The 16,532-nt window shown below is 38.7% G+C and overlaps 1 protein-coding gene across 1 annotated transcript in view; it reads right to left on the bottom strand.

Moving 5' to 3' along the window:
• LOC128864198 (dynein axonemal heavy chain 5) overlaps positions 1–16,532 on the bottom strand; it is a 129,016-nt gene that overhangs the window by 67,192 nt on the left and 45,292 nt on the right. Inside the window, exons 7-15 of the mRNA XM_054103757.1 lie at positions 13,433–14,311; positions 13,172–13,372; positions 12,943–13,062; positions 12,614–12,770; positions 12,375–12,429; positions 3,454–3,587; positions 1,126–1,346; positions 749–1,042; positions 231–666 (exon numbers count right to left, since the gene is read on the bottom strand). Coding sequence (XP_053959732.1) covers positions 231–666; positions 749–1,042; positions 1,126–1,346; positions 3,454–3,587; positions 12,375–12,429; positions 12,614–12,770; positions 12,943–13,062; positions 13,172–13,372; positions 13,433–14,311 — 2,497 coding nt within the window. The remainder of the gene's footprint in view (positions 1–230; positions 667–748; positions 1,043–1,125; positions 1,347–3,453; positions 3,588–12,374; positions 12,430–12,613; positions 12,771–12,942; positions 13,063–13,171; positions 13,373–13,432; positions 14,312–16,532) is intronic.

Here is a 16,532-nt window from a genome sequence, read left to right as displayed (position 1 = left end):
GTGCCAATTTATACATCAAAGAAAGGCATTTGCATGCGATTGTGCGATTTGCGAATTTGCCCACAGTTAGCAGAAAATCAATAACAGCACTCAACAACAATAGAAATTCGTTTATAAGAGCTTGAATTGATTGCATTCGCTCCCCTCCACGCATACATACGATTTAATACTAAATTATACAGTTACACATTTTCGCCCTCCATTTGCTTATTTTCACGCCATTTACTCACACTTGATCTCAATAGCCAAGCCATATTTGAGGCGTTCATTGTAAACGGCTACACATTGGCCAAACACTTCCATTTCAGGCTCCACCAGCAGATTGGCGTCCAACTCGGCCAAGCAACGCAAAGTCGTCTCAAACTCTTGTAAGCCAAACTCCATTAGCTGGCGCGTTGTGCGGTCGTTCTTCCAAAGAAAATGGTAGGGTTTCCAACGCTTTATGTAGGTCTGTATCTCTGGTTTAATATTCTTGGTGCAATTCGATAGCAAATTTAATGCCTTGGCCACCTCTTTGTTATCCATGATGGCGGCATAAAAAGATTTCAGCATATGCGGCATTTGCGGGCGCTCTTCCGAAGCCAGCGTGTAGAGCTTGCGACGACGCGCCCGATTTCCGGTGTTGTGATTACGACCAATGCGCGGCTGTGGCGTGGTCGATACTTGCTGTTAGAAGACAAAATATGCATACAAAGATCAGCCAGCTTATAAGTAGAATAAATCGGCATCAGCTTAGGAGTATACTTGCCGGCTCTTTGCCGCTTGTCCACTGTGCAACGCCTTTGGCAATGCCGGTTATATTTTTGCCAGCCGTTATCAGTATCTCTTGCAGCTCATCCAGATTCGGTTTGATCACTACAATGGGGATCTGCAGTTGTGCATGCAGGGCGAATATCGGTTTCTTCGGTATGGAATCATTCTCGTCGGCGATGAAACGACGCCTGATAGTGTCCAAAGTGCCACGTATCACCTTAATCAGCACATCAATTACCTTTCGACTATAATAGCGTCGCATCTCCACTACAGCGTTGCACACCATATCCTAAAGCACAAGTTAACAATACAAGAAAGGGCAAAGCAATAAAAGATGCTGGCGCTTCCTCGGAGCACTAATAGGCTATTTACCTGCATACCCTTGGGTAGACTCTCGGTGGTCGAGAGCAGAGTTAGTGGATTCTCAAAACAAGACCATAAAATGCTCCAATCCTGCTGCTGGCCGGCAGCACCGCCACCGCCCCCACTAGCACCATTTTCTTTGGCGCCAGCAGCAGCACCTGACGCTGCAGCACCACTCTCCTCCTCGCCCTTACGCGCCGATGATGGTTGAGTTGGATTTCGCGATGTTGCTAGCCGCAATAATGAACCATATAATTTAAGGTGAAACATTTGGATACATAAAAACACATAAACGTAAATATTAGGGTGGATCAACTTTGTAATATCGTTCGGAGCAGATTCGCATTCTACATAAAATTAAAGGAGCAAATGTTAAAAGATGCTAAATTTAATTAATACGAAGTTAATATGGAAAGTGTGGTCCAATGCTTCACTACGGAGTAAATGGAACAAAATATATAATACGGAAATTAATATTTACTTGAGTACCATGAATGCAATTTTTGTACTTGGGGATTTTTTGGATCAAAAATTTATTTTTAATATCTATTTTTATTTAAAGAACAGATAGGTGATGATAAAATTAAAAAACAAAATTATTAGGTGCGCAACTAAGGTCCCGCTGTTTGTCAATAGATGCCGCCAGCAGTATGTGCTAGTCGATTCTAACATAACCTAAAAGTAATAAACCAAGCTTAGATATACGGGAAATAAAATGTTTCGACGCATTAGTGATTTTGTTTTGGTATCAATACTTTTGGTTTTGTGAAAATGGCTGATTTTGTGCCAAATAATCGTCATTTGCCGGAAGTGTGATTTTCCTCTTTCATTCGAAAAAAAAACGACGGCTGCTATGCGCTTCAGAGCTACAAAAAGTTTATGGAGATGCTGCTTTAATTGAAACAACGTGCCGAGATTGGTTCCGTCGCTTCAAAGACGGTGATTTGAATGTTGACGACCGTCCGCGTGAAGGAAGGCCAAAACCCTTCGCAGACGTTGAATTGGAGGCATTGCTCAATGAGGATCCATGTCAAACGCAAGAAGAGCTTGCTTCAGAATTAGAAGTTACCCGCCAATCCATTTCCAAGCGATTGCATGCTTTGGGAATGATTCAGAAACAGTGGACTTTGGTCCTTATGAGTTAAATCCAAGGGATGTTGAACGTTGTTTTTTCGCCTGTGACGCCTGTGAACAACTGCTCCAGCGGCAAAAGATGAAGGCTTTTCTTCATCGTATCATGACGTGTGATGAAAAAGGGATTCATTACAACAATCCAAAGAAAAGAAAGTCATGGGGACTGCCCGGTCATGCTTCTACGTCGTCGCCTCGGCCGAATTTTCATGTTGCGAAGGTTATGCTATGTATTCCCACCAAGTTGAGGTTATTTATTATTAACTGTTAAAACCAAGCGAAACCACTTCACTTCGACTTCAATTTATGCGATTGAGCCGAGCACTGCGCGAGAAACGACGGCAATACGCAGAGAGGCATGAAAAAGTGATTCTACAGCATGACAACGCTCGGCCTCACGTTTCCAAACCCGTTAAAACCTACCTGGTAACACTGAAATGGGAAATCCTACCCCACCCGTCATATTCCCCAGATATAGTGCCGTCCGGCCGTCCGATTATCACCTGTTTCGATCGATGGCACATGTCCTAGCTAACCAGCAGTTCCATTCATATGAAGACATCAAAAAATGGCTTAATCCGTGGATAGTCTCAAATGATGAACAGTTTTACCGCGACGGTATACGAGATCTACCAGAAAGATGGGAAAAAGTATTAGCCAGCGATGGGCAATACTTTCAATGATTCACTTGTAACCATTTTTTCAGAATAAAGTTGAATTTTTATCAAAAAAACAGCGAGAACTTAGTTGCGCACCTAATATTTTCGCAAGTTTTAGTTTGATTTGCAAATAAAAAATTACATGTAGACACATGTTCCATTAAAACATTAAAAAACTACATATAATTTGCTTTGTAGCGCCATTTTGCCTTTCTGTAAAGAAAAAATAAATATCAAAAATAAATTCTTTGTACCAAAAAATCCCAAAACCAAGTTTGTATTACAAAAGTAACATCCATGAAAGTCTAGTAAATATTAATCTTAACTTCGCATATTTTAAAAGAAGAAGGAGTTGAATTTAATTATACAGCTTTGCACTAATGAACTTTGTTTCTTATAATTTGATTTTGAATCCGACTGTGCTAGAAACGATGTTAAAAAAGTTAATCCCTACAAATTGACCCACCCTAATATATGTACATATACATTAATATAATAATATATTAAGTATATACATTCGCACGAATTCACGTGTACTAAGTCATACCGTCAAACAATGTGACAACATCATCGCCGGCGATTTGCTTGAAAGTCTCAGTCGCCTTATCCACCAAATTCAGCACTTCCTCTACGGCCTCCGAAACCATTTGACTTTTGCGATTCAATTCAATGGCCGCGTGCCTGAAAGGACGAACATAAACCAATAGAGAGCAACAAAATAAGTTTACTTACATATACACAGACACACATATGTGTGTATACATTAGTACAGGATAAAATATTACAACCATTAAATATCATACTACAGCAACGAATCCGCTGAATCACTCAATTATTTACTATCGCTGAGGGTCGCATACAAAACGCTTTTAATACCAATTAAAACTACTAAATCAGGTACTTCTGAGGTGGCAACAATTTCAAGTGATCCATCCACTTAAAATAGTTAATTGAAATAAATAATTAATAATAAATAATAAGTCTCAAATAATTTCAGTGTATGTCTGCCACTCAATTATCAATTATTATTGTATTTAAGCGTTTTGTATAGCATTGGGTACAGCCTAAACTACTTCTACCAAGTCAATAAGGTATTTTAATTTTTTATTTTATAACACACCTCCGTTACCCATTTGGATTTCCAAAAGCTTATTTTTTTTTTTTTTTATTAACGCATCTTAAAGTATAAGCAGAATAACATTTAGAAATTACAACTAGTACAACGAAATAAAGATACTAACGAGCAATTTTTATTGAACATATATTATATATTAAAAAAGGAAAAACTAAGATGCCTCAATATTCATAAATTCATTATGAATGTATAAATATATAAGGTACAGCTGCTACTGGGTGCCCATCTGGTCTAAAACTGTTTTACGCTTGAGCCGCCGACGATGAGTATTTGGCTGAAGCAAAGCCAATGCTTCAGCGTTGACATGTGTACTTAAACGTTGTCTGTGAGCCATGGCGTACTTTTTTGCCACGTCAGTGATGGATAAGATACCAAGATCACGATGGAGGTCGAGATTTCTCACATAGTATGGAGCATTGACGATGTTGCGCAACACTTTATTTTGGAATCGTTGGATAATAGTCATGCAAGATTCGCTTGAGCATCCCCATAGCTGAATGCCATACGTCCAGACCGGTTTGAGTATTTGATTATATAGCAGTAGTTTGTTGTTCGTTGACAGAATAGAGTGTCTGCCAATAAGATAAAGAAGGTTTTTTGTTTTTAATTCCAGCTCTTCACGCTTTTTCTGGACATGCGCCTTCCAACGCAGTTTAGCATCAAGGGTTATACCAAGATATTTTGCCTCGTTGACGTACGGTATATTTACGCTGTTTATGTAGACTGGCTTGTAAATTGTTTTTTTCAGGCCGAATACAATGTGAACTGATTTGGAATTATTTAATTTGATACGCCATTTTTTTGCCCATGTTGCAATAGAACTCACCGCTGATTGCAATTTCGTCGTTGTAGTCTCGATCACTTCTCCAACTGCTAGGATAGCCGCGTCATCTGCAAAGGTTGCGGTAACGTGTTGCTCGTGAACCGGTAAGTCATACGTATACAAGAAGTACAAGAGAGGGCCTAGGATGCTTCCTTGAGGTACCCCCGCGCGTGCTTTTTGCAATGATGAATAGGCGTTGTCAAGTCTGACACGAAAGTATCTGCCATCAAGGTAGGAAGAAAGGATTTCGCAATAATTCCTGGGCAAAATCAATTTTAGTTTGTGGAGTAAGCCCGTATGCCAAACTTTGTCAAACGCCTGCGAGACGTCAAGGAACACCCTTGCGCAAACTTTGTTTTCCTCTATCGCACACCCTATGGTTCTAACAACCCTGTGAACTTGGTCGATAGTGGAGTGATTTTTTCGAAAGCCAAATTGGTGCGTTGGAATAACTCTCTTGTTTTCTATAATCGGCAACATTCGAGTCAGTAACAGTCGTTCAAACAGTTTGGACAACATTGGCAGCAGAGAAATAGGTCGGTATGAAGACACATCATTTGGCGATTTTCCGGCTTTCAAAATCATAATTACTTCTGCTGTCTTCCAGTACATAGGAACAAAAGCTTATGAGATAAAATATATACGGTTCTTTAACACCGAACTGTTCTGAACTCACAGCAGAAGCGGATGCGCTACATGAAGTTCGTCTCTTATACAGGTAAGAAATTCATCGTCTGCAGCCACAGCACATCCACAGTCAACGCACTCTTGAACCAAAAAAACACAATACATTGTTGATCAACAGCATAAGCGAAGTCTTACCGGTACGCGAGGCAAAAAAACTGCAGAAACAGGAAGGCAATCCCTATATTTATCCTCACACTTTACTGCGAAAGCCCTTCATAACCGGGTATTAAAAGTTCTTAACTCGAAAATTACTAGAAAGTTGACCAACTAGTCGGCGAATGATATCACATTTTCGGCTAATTATTTGATTTTTGAGTTTAATATTTCCCAAAATTGTTCAAGCAAGAGTCAACCCATTTATAAATTTCTAACTAAATCTGAAATGAATGTCAACTACTGCGATCGAGACCTTCGTTCGTTTTAAGAATTGCATACGGTCGCAATCACTTTTGATCACGATTTCAACGGACATAGACCAAAATGGGCCGTGGTGCTGAAATTCCCTAGAACTGCGTCAATTAATGATAAAACTGTATTTAGAAAAAAGTCCTATCGATAAATTGGCAAACTTGTCGATAAATCATGATCCAGCGTTCGAAACATCGTTATGCATTATTTCTGGCCGCAGAAAAGAACCGAACGACAGGAGCGAATTGTGGTGCCCACGGTGGCACAAAATCAAAAAACTTCGGCTGTCAAATTGTGTAAGACCTTGCAAAATTTATTCTAAATCAATTTCAACCCCCAAACTGTTCGGAATACCTATATAAGCCTGAGTATCATGGCCAAGTTCCTCGACGAAAGCCCTTCATTTCGAAGCTAAATAAGAAAAATAATGAAAAAATTGGCTAAACAGCAATTAAATAAGCCCGACGCTTTTTGGAACACCACCGTATTTAGTGATGAATCAAAATTCAATTTATTTGAGTCAGATGGAGCACAAAAGAGTTGGCGAAAGCCGAATAAAGACTTCAAGAGAACAACCTGCTCAAAACAGTTAAACACGGTGGAGGAAATGTGTTGGTTTGGGGGTGTTTCGCGGCTTCTGGTGTCGGAAAGCTCGTCTTCATAGATGAGAGAACGGATAAGCATGTGTATTGCGACATTATTAAAAAAAAATTAAGTTCAAGTGTCGAAAAACTGGGCCTTAATGGGACAACTTGGCAATTTCAACAAGATAATGACCCAAACATTCGTCTTATCTTGTGCAGGAGTGGTTGATATACATACCATTGCAAACAGCTTAAAACGCCCCCTAACCGCCGGACTTACATCCTATTGAGCATGTGTGGCATCTTCTGGAACGGATACACGATCTCACCACATAACGTCAACGGATTCTCTAAAAGAGGTAATAATTGCTGAATGGAATAAAATAACACCTTCCGAAACTTCAAATCATGTAAATAGTATGAAAAGGCGTTTGCATGCCGTTATTCAGTCTAAAGGAGGACCCACAAAGTATTAGCGCGTTACAGCTGCAATGGAGCAACCTGACGACGCTACCTGTGCCAATACTTTTTTGATGAGAATTTGTGCCTTATTTTACCTTTCAAGGTTGAGCGTGTAAACCTAAGTCGAAATTGATTTTTTTTTTGTTCGGATACGTAATAAAGAAACACATTTAGAAAATATCGTTTTCTATTTTTGTATACTTTCATTAGAAGAAAAGTTATAGCACTGAGAACTTTGATTTTTCGATTGTGCCAATACTTTTTTGACTCACTGTACACCTTCAAATCACCGGTATATTACTAGAGCGAACACAAAAATAGTATGAGCAGCAACAACTCTTTTACGAGAGCGGACACTTATTCCCGTACCCATATATTCAAAGCATTACTGACGCTCTTAATGTTCAAGGTAAGAAACCAAATCTTTTTTTTTTAATTTAGCAAATTCGAATAAAATACTACCTGTAATTATATACCAAAAATACGTTAGATAACACAGTGTGACAAAAAAAAAAACTTAAATATACTTTTATGGAGACCTAGCACAACTTGTGGCTATAGAAAAATTAAAAAAAATGGCATAGGAGAAATTTCCAATACACCCCCAAAATCTCATTTTATGGCCATAAAACCGTTTTTCAGTAGGTTGATGTGAAGAATAACTCCTAACTTCGCCAATTTCCATCCGATTTCAAATTTGCTTTTTTAGTTCGAAAGAACAAAAACAAGCCTTTTTGACAGTGTGTTGACATTTTTTCTGAAATGACAACTGACGAGACTGTAGACGGAAGTATTTGGAATTTTTTTATTTTTTCTCTATTTTTTCGACTTTGACATAATTTTTACGATATTATCCGATATTGAGGATTTTTTCTAGTACACTACTGTTATAGTAAATTTAATATTGCGTCGAATGAGCTATATTTGACTGTAATTGAATTAAAATTAATAGAGTTGTGTGGGTTTTAAGATTTTTTTCTTTTTTTTTACTACGAGATTTGGTATGCGTTTCGAAACATGAAAATGATAACAAGTATCATTATAAACACATAATATTTATTGGAGTATTGTGCAGTGCAGCACTGAACGGTATGGTACAGTGCGGTACGGTGCAGTACACAACGGAACTGGTTCCAAACTTAAAAATGCATTGGAAACGGCCCTTTGCAGTTTAGTATGGTACGGTACATTTGTCATTCTCTTCATCAGTTTTGAATACTTCTCTGTAAGAAATTCGATCATCATCATTCATCTTAAGTCGTCATCAACTAAATTCCATTGTTTAAATCGAGAAGCGAGCGTTTCAGATTGTCTTCCGACAGAAGTAAATCACGAGAAAGATCCTGAAAATCTGAATTTGATACAATGTGTCGTTCTGTCGTTCTTAGAACCAGACGGAAAGTACTCTTCATCATCAGGTTTATTGTTATCAGTTTGATCATCATCAGCAATGAGTTGAACTTCCTTCAGTTCATGACCTGCAGTTGAGTCAATCATATCGTCCAAGACTACGGGGTTCTTAACAGTTGCAACATCAGCATACTTTATGTGCTTTCGAGCTTTATAATGATGACCGTTTACGTCCGTTTTACAAAAATAACAATCATCTGGTTTATGATAAGGCTGATGATGCCACATCATCGAGAATATTGAGAAATTCGACTTTTCTGGCAACGTTTTGATTTAGATCTCTTAAATTTCAATGAAACAAACAATAAAACTTTGACGTTTTAATAAGGTTAAATTATAATAACAAACTTCTTTTGTTAATCAATGTACAGTGTGAACTTTGGTACACTTGGGAGCTTTTTCATATTTCTATTGAAAAAAAAAATGTGTGATAATATGTCCGATATTTTCGTTGGTTTTAACCAGTTCTGTTGTATGCAGTACAGTGTACTCTTATGTATACTTATATACTCCAATAAATATTACGTATCTATAATAACGCATCAAAACACGTCCTTATTCCCATTTAGCGTAATTATACCTACATACCAAATTAGTAAAAAAAAAAAAAAAACTTAAAACTCACACAACTCTATTAATTTTAATTCAATTACAGTCAAATAAAGCTCATTTGACGCAATATTAAATTTACTATAACAATAGGGTACTGAAAAAAATCCTCAATATCGGATAATATCGTAAAAATTATGTCAAAGTTGAAAAAATAGAGAAAAATATAAAAATTCCAAATACTTCCGTCTACAGTCTCGTCAGTTGTCATTTCAGAAAAAATGTCAGCACACTGTCAAAAAGGCTTGTTTTTGTTCTTTCGAACTAAAAAAGCAAATTCGAAATCGGATGGAAATTGGCGAAGTTAGGAGTTATTCTTCACATCAACCTACTGAAAAACGGTTTTATGGCCATAAAATGAGATTTTGGGGGTGTATTGGAAATTTCTCCTATGCCATTTTTCTTAGTTTTACTATACCTACAAGTTGAACTAGGTCTCCATAAAAGTATAATTTCACTGTCGCACAGTGTAATGAGACAATTTCTGGTCCTTTCATGACAACGCGAACCACAGACCTATTTCCGAACTTTCAACGGTCTCAAAGCTCTTTGAGTATATTGTAAAAAAAAAATAATACTTCGCTGTAAAACGTAATACGAGGTGTATTCGAAAAGTATCGCGAATTTCGAATTTTCGCAGGTTACGTATATTCGAATTTCGATTTTTTTGTTGCGATTATTTGGCACTCATGCCGATGAGTTCGGCCCTTTTGAATGTGCAGTTAATTCTTGACAGCTGCTTTGCTTGCAGACGTGCTCAGAAGGCCGAGAAGATGTGAACGACGAAAAGCGTCCCGGACGCCCGAACACTTCAACAACAGACGAAAAGATTGATAAAGTGTAGAAAATGGTATTGGCCAATCGTCGAATCACCGTTAGAGAAGTTGCTGAGGACCTAGACATATCGATTGGTTCGAGCCATTCGATTTTTTTCAATGATTCGGGCATGAGACGGGTCGCCGCAAAATTCGTACCAAAACTGCTCAATTTCGACCAAAAGCAGCATCGCATGAACATTGCTAATGAGATGTTGGACTCTGTCCGCGACGACCCTAATTTGCTGCAGAGGTTCATAACTGGTGACGAATCCATCTTAATGGAAGCTGCCGAACGACCAAGACCGAAAAAAGCGCGCCAAGTTCGGTCGAATGTAAAAGTTTTGCTTAGCGTTTTCCTCGATTGCAGGGGCGTTGTGTATCATGAGTTCTTGCCACAGGGTAAAACGGTCAATAAGGAATATTACCTGCAAGTTATGCGCAATTTGCGCACAAGCAATCTGCCAGAAATGCCCGGATTTGTGGAAGAACAAAAATTGGCTATTGCATCACGATAACGCCCAACGCCCCTGCTCACACATCGTTGCTTGTGCGCGACTTTTTGGCCAAAAACAACACACTAATGATGTCACAGCCACGGATTTCCCCATATCTGGCCCCTGTGAATTTTTCTTGTTCCCGAAACTGAAGAGGCCCATGAAAGGACGACGCTACGCTACGATTGACGAGATAAAGACGGCACCGAAGGAGGAGCTGAACAAGATAAAAAAAAATTGTTTGAAGTGCTTCGCAGATTGGAAAAAACGTTGGCACAAGTGCATAATATCTCGTGGGGATTACTTTGAAGGGGACAAAATAGATATTAATGAATAAATAAATAATTTTTGAAAAAAACACAAAATTCGCGATACTTTTTGAACACACCTCGTATATCAAGTAATCAGCATGGTTTTATGGCTGGTAGGTTAACTGTCACTAATCTTGCTGTTTTCTCGGACTTTTTTACGTCGGCTTTCAATAATAGCCTTCAAGTTGATGTTGTTTATACGGATTTTTCGAAGGCCTTCGATTAAGTCTGCCACTCAACATTAATCTCTAAATTAAAAAGTTTTGGGTTTAACTCTACATTCCTTAAATGGATAAATTCGTACCTTTTCTATCGTGAATGTGTAGTTCTTAATATGTAGTTCTTTAATATGCAGACGACTTCAAAATTTTTAAAACCATACAAAACCTGTCTGATTCATATGATCTTCAATCAGACCTCAACAACGTCGGGGCATGCTGCGATAGGAATCTAAAGAGTGGTTAAATTGCATGGGCCAATATTGAATGTGAACCACACCTAAACGTCAACGACACCGTTGGACTTCTTTCTTTGGGGTTATTTGAAAAAAAAGGTGTACATCGATAAGCCAGCAACAATTCAAGAGCTAAAGGATGAGATTATTGAAATTATGCCTCAGCGTCATCGAAAATTTGGACCATCGGATGAAGGTGTGCCGCTGAGACCGTGGCGGACATTCGGCCGATATTTTGTTCCATACGTAATTGAACCATAAAAATAGTATCACAATAAAGAGAAATGATAATAATTTTCTAAAAAAAATTGTATTTTATTCAAGATAAACACCGGCCCTTGAAACTTAACCACCCTTTACTTCAATTAAATGTTAAGAAATCCTCTCATGTGCCATTTTCTAAGTCAAAGCATTTAATCTCTACCCTTATATTTTATAATGTACACGCGCCTAAATGCTCTTAATGAAATTACTGATTTGGGAGTAATCTTCGACTCCACCTTTCAGTTTCTTAGTCATTTAAATTTTGTCATCGCCAAATCGCATTCTGCACTTGCCTTCATTCGGCGGGTTGCTTCCGACTTTGTAGTCACTATTTACTTCACTAGTACGATACAAGTTTTAGTATGCCGTCTTTATTTGGAGGCCTTATCATCAGTGCCACATCAATAGACTTGAACGTATTCAAAGGAAATATCTTTGTTTTTCACTCAGATCGTTGAACTTCACTGATCCGATTCCGTCTTATAATGCAAGGTGTGCATTATTAAACTTAAAATCAAGCATCTAGCGAGCGCCCTTTGTTAATTGTTGAATAACTCGAATTGTATTTGTCGGATTCACTTCAAATTTTCACACAATATTTCTAAGATATTATACTTTGAAAACCAAAAATCAAAAAAGTCCAATTTTTTTTTAAATTCTGACTACCTCTCACCCTTTAAATAAGGGAAGTGTTTTGCGTGTTCGGCGATTTCCTGCTATCTTCCTGCTCTCCTGGCTCTCCTGAACTTCTTCTATTGGGACGATTTGGCTTTGCTTACGATATCACAAGCATATACCCATGATTCGTCACCAGTTAGGACCCTTTTAAGCAAATCTGGCTCATCGTTGATCAGCATATTTCTGTTAGTTTCATTACCGAGCTATTGAGCCTTGAGTGTTGAGGCACTTTTCTTTTAATTTCATATTAAAAAAAAATTCTAGCTCCATTCGACAAATAATAAAATATATAAAAAATGTAGTAAACATTTACACTAATTTGTTGGCTCACCTGCAGGCGTCTTCACTTTTCTCCAAAAACTCTTCCACCGTCCAAATTTCGTCCTCTAAATTAGTACAAAAAGAATACTTGAGGTAAAAAACTACAAGTGTGCATGTGTAGGTGCATATGTATGGTATGTGTATATATACATACGTACGTATGTATCTATGGATTAGCAAACATTTGCTAAAACTTATTTCAAAACATACATACATACGTTTGTAAGAAATAATTATATGTGGCCTTACCTCCAGGCAAGACTTGTAACGAGACATCCTGCATCCACATGAGCACATTTAAAATGCGGTTGGAGTAGATGTCGTGCACACGTGCAACCAGCACATTGAATGTCTCGATGGCGCGTTTACAACGCTCATAGAATTCCGTCCAATTTTGATGAGTCCACTTTAGATCAAAAATACACAAAATCATCAGAGAATACAAAGTTCTGTATGTCTGCACAGAGAGCACAGACTTATTATAAACTTTAATTGAATTTTGCTGCTCCGCAAATGGCAACTGCTAAAACATGAAAGACAGACGGTCTAAGGTATTCAATGGCACAATTCCAACTTACATTTATGGTGTGTAGGCCAGGTTTCAGCATTGCTGTCAGACGCACCAGTTGTGGCAGAAACAATGGACGCACTTCCAATTTTACGGCACGCACAGTTGTCAAAAACATTTTGATCAAACACTATGAACAACAAAACAACAAAACGCACAACAAACGAAGCAACAAAGCAACAAAAACGAAAACGAAAATTTCATAATGGAAATCGCCAAAGAGAATGTCGTTTACCTACATTTAATGAGTCTTGAATAGTAGTGAAGTACTTCTGACGGCTCATCAACGTCGCGGCCACAATTGGCAATTCAATGTTTAACTTGGCCAGCATTTTTGCTTCACGTATGAGCAACGGTATAGTGGGATGCAAATTGACGATTAAACGTTCGCCTTGCAGTGCCAAGAGTGGCTGTAATAGGCAGGCATCGGCTACGCTAACCTGAATGATAAAATGCACAAAAATCAGTTAACAATCACTGGTGAGCTGCTGAAGACCTACATCCTGATCCAACCAAATGGATACGATCTCTTCTTCGTATTCCTTTAACATTGCTGTCACATTATTGTAACGATTCTCCAAATCTTTTGTCAAGGTGAGACCGCTGAGCACTTGATGATCCAATACAGCGTCCATCAGTTCCTTCATGTGCGCATCCAAGGCTTGGCTCCAACGTATGCGGCCGGCGATTGGAGGGAAATTTCTGCAGACGGGTGGATCATCGCGCTGTTTCTTAAACATCTTATTGACCCGGTCAACTTCCCTATCCACATACTTTATGATGCGCACATATTTTTCGTCCATTTTACTGAGCGGTATCTTCTCGCTGACTTTCTCGAAACGTGTGAGAAATCGTATACATTGTGGCGTCTCCCACACAGTGTCAAAATTGGTCTCGATAAGTGTGGCGATGGTGTCTTTCAGCGTATCGGTTTTGTTCATGAAGCGTTCGAAATCTTCATTAAATTCACCATTGCGGTGATCCAAGTAATCGTATTTCTTCGAGAGGATCTCTTTTTTGGCTTCCTCAAAATGATTGCTGGCGTCTTGGAGAGTTTCACCCAACAGTAAGCCCTCCAAGCGACGCTCGAACAAATGGTTGTAATCGTCGATTAGATTAAACATGGAGATAATTTTTGATAGGCGATCGCAAAATGTGTCGAACTTTCCGAAAACGAAGTTTTCCGAGAAACCGAACGGTGTTTGATTGGGTAAAAATGGTTGCTCTCTAACGGTATAGTAAGTTTCGTGATAAATGTGATTTAGCTTAATGCAATTGCCTAACTTGGTGCGTATAACATTGCGATCCTGCGACCAAATCGTCTCCTTGCTGCGACAAGTGATGTAGGATTTGCAGGTTTCTATCATTTGATTGGTTATCTACAAAAAAAAAAATTTAATTTTAACATTCAATAAAAAGAAAAGCATCCTTCCCATAAATGCGACATCATTTACAGGCATTTTATTTATAATCATGGCTTTGGATATTTTACTGAATTATATTACTATGACTAGCTTACATGATAAGTGCAGTGAAACCTCGATCAGTTGTAGGCATTGAACAAATTCTTCGTTGTCCATGTAAAATTTGCTTTTTGAATCGGCTATAAAAAAAACCAATCAATATTTTTTTAAATTTTTTTTTTTATTTTGAAGATTGAACATTGACATTTATGAATGAAAAATAATATCGTTCAAATGACTGCCACGACTGGCTTTACAGCAGGCCATTCGATCAATCCAATTTTTAAGCACATTTTCGATTGTTTGGGCTCCAATTTCATGAATGGCAACTTCGATTTCGTGTTTTAAAGCATCAATCGTCTCTGGATGGTTCGCAAAGCATTTGTCCTTAACGGCTCCCCACAAAAAATAGTCCAACGGGCTTAAATCACAGTTCCGAGGCGGCCAATTAATATCGGTATTTCGGCTGATTATTCGGTTTTCAAAAACGGTAGCCAAAAGTTCGAGTGTAACTTTGGCAGTGTGACAAGATGCACCGTCCTGTTGAAACCAAATGTCGTCGATGGCATCCTCTTAAATTTTTGGAAACAACTCGTTGAGCATGTCACGGTAACGCTCGCTTTACCGCCAGACCAAAAACCGCACCAAACAGTGACTCGTTGTGGATGCATTTGCTTCTCTACAGTAACGAGTGGATTTTCTGATCCGACAATTTTGCTTATTCACTTAGCCACCGTTGTGAAAATCAGAAAAGAAGAAGAAGACTCACCACTTTGGAAATAGGTTTTCAATATTTCCTAATTTTGTTCAAGCGTATAGCGTCCCATTTCGTTAATGTCAAACCTTTAAGTAAATTATGAACACATTTGACATGTCATTTATGTTAGCATTCTCAAAAAAATAGGTGGTTCAAAAAGCAAACGCTATATGGCCCACCCTATATTTACAGAATATCAATACCTCGACCAGCTTTTCACCAGCAGTGCAACATGACAAGCTCTTTGGCATCCTAGCATCACTCGACACTGACACAAAAAAGTTACGATGCTTAAGGAATCTTTACAGGGTCCGGCACTCGAACAAATTAAAAATACCATACATTTAGTTTGGAAATTACTTTTATTCAATGCCAAGTAAAAAATTTGTGAAAATAATGAAAAATTTGGAATCAATTTACTTTTGCTCGATATGACCACATTTTGCCTTGTCTATGGCCTTGAGACCGTCCAGAAACGAATCGCAAGCTGCCGGAATGTGACTTGCAGGTATTTGGCCCACTCGGGCACAATGGCTTTTTTCACCGCCTCGAGACTGGTGAAACTTTTAGTTCGGCCCTTGCTCTGCAAAATGGCCCAAAGGCAATAATCCATCGGATTCGCGTCTGATGAATTTGAGAGGCATTGTGTGAACGTTATGAAGTTCAAAACGTTGTTTTTTAGCCATTCTTGGTTCACTCGAGCTTTGTGAGACGGTGTCGAGTCCTGTTGAAACGTCCATGGTCTGCCACCGAAATATTTGTTTGCCCACAGCTTCAAAGCAACCTCCAGAATACTTTCCCGATAATATTTCGCATTTACCTTGTCGCCAGGCTCGTTGAAAACAATTGCAGAACGCCCATCTGCGGTCGCAGCGGCCCAAGCCATTACCTGTGGCGAGTGCTGCTTCCTGGTGATCAATCGATGACTCAAATTCTGGTATGAACAGTCGGTCAAATAAACTCTATCGTTTTGGGAGTTTATGAATTGCTCAATTTGAAAAACTTTCTCGTCAGAAAACACAATGTTCGGAAATTTACCGCTTTCGGCCAAGCGAAGCAACTCCTTCGCCCTCTCAAGTCTGGCTTGTTGCTGCTTTGGTGTGAGATCATGCGTGTTTTGGATCTGATAAGGCTTGACTTTGAGATAATTTTTCAGTATGCGACGCATGCTAAGGTCAGCTATTTTCAGTTCTTTCGCCACTTGATTGGCACTTCGTCGGGGATTTCGCTCAAGTCACTCCTTAACTTTTTGAACCATTTCACTCGAATGATTTGCCAACGATAATAAATAAAGCGAATGTTGCGGTCTCAAAATTAACATCAATAAAACGAAATTCGTGCATGTCAGTAGGAGTCACGCAGGCGCAGGTGCAGGCGCAG

This window comes from Anastrepha ludens, chromosome 2 (assembly GCF_028408465.1).
Source record: "Anastrepha ludens isolate Willacy chromosome 2, idAnaLude1.1, whole genome shotgun sequence".
Classification (NCBI taxonomy): domain Eukaryota; kingdom Metazoa; phylum Arthropoda; class Insecta; order Diptera; family Tephritidae; genus Anastrepha; species Anastrepha ludens.
The sequence above is the reverse complement of the archived record's forward strand: the minus strand, read 5'-3'. Positions and strand labels throughout refer to the sequence as shown.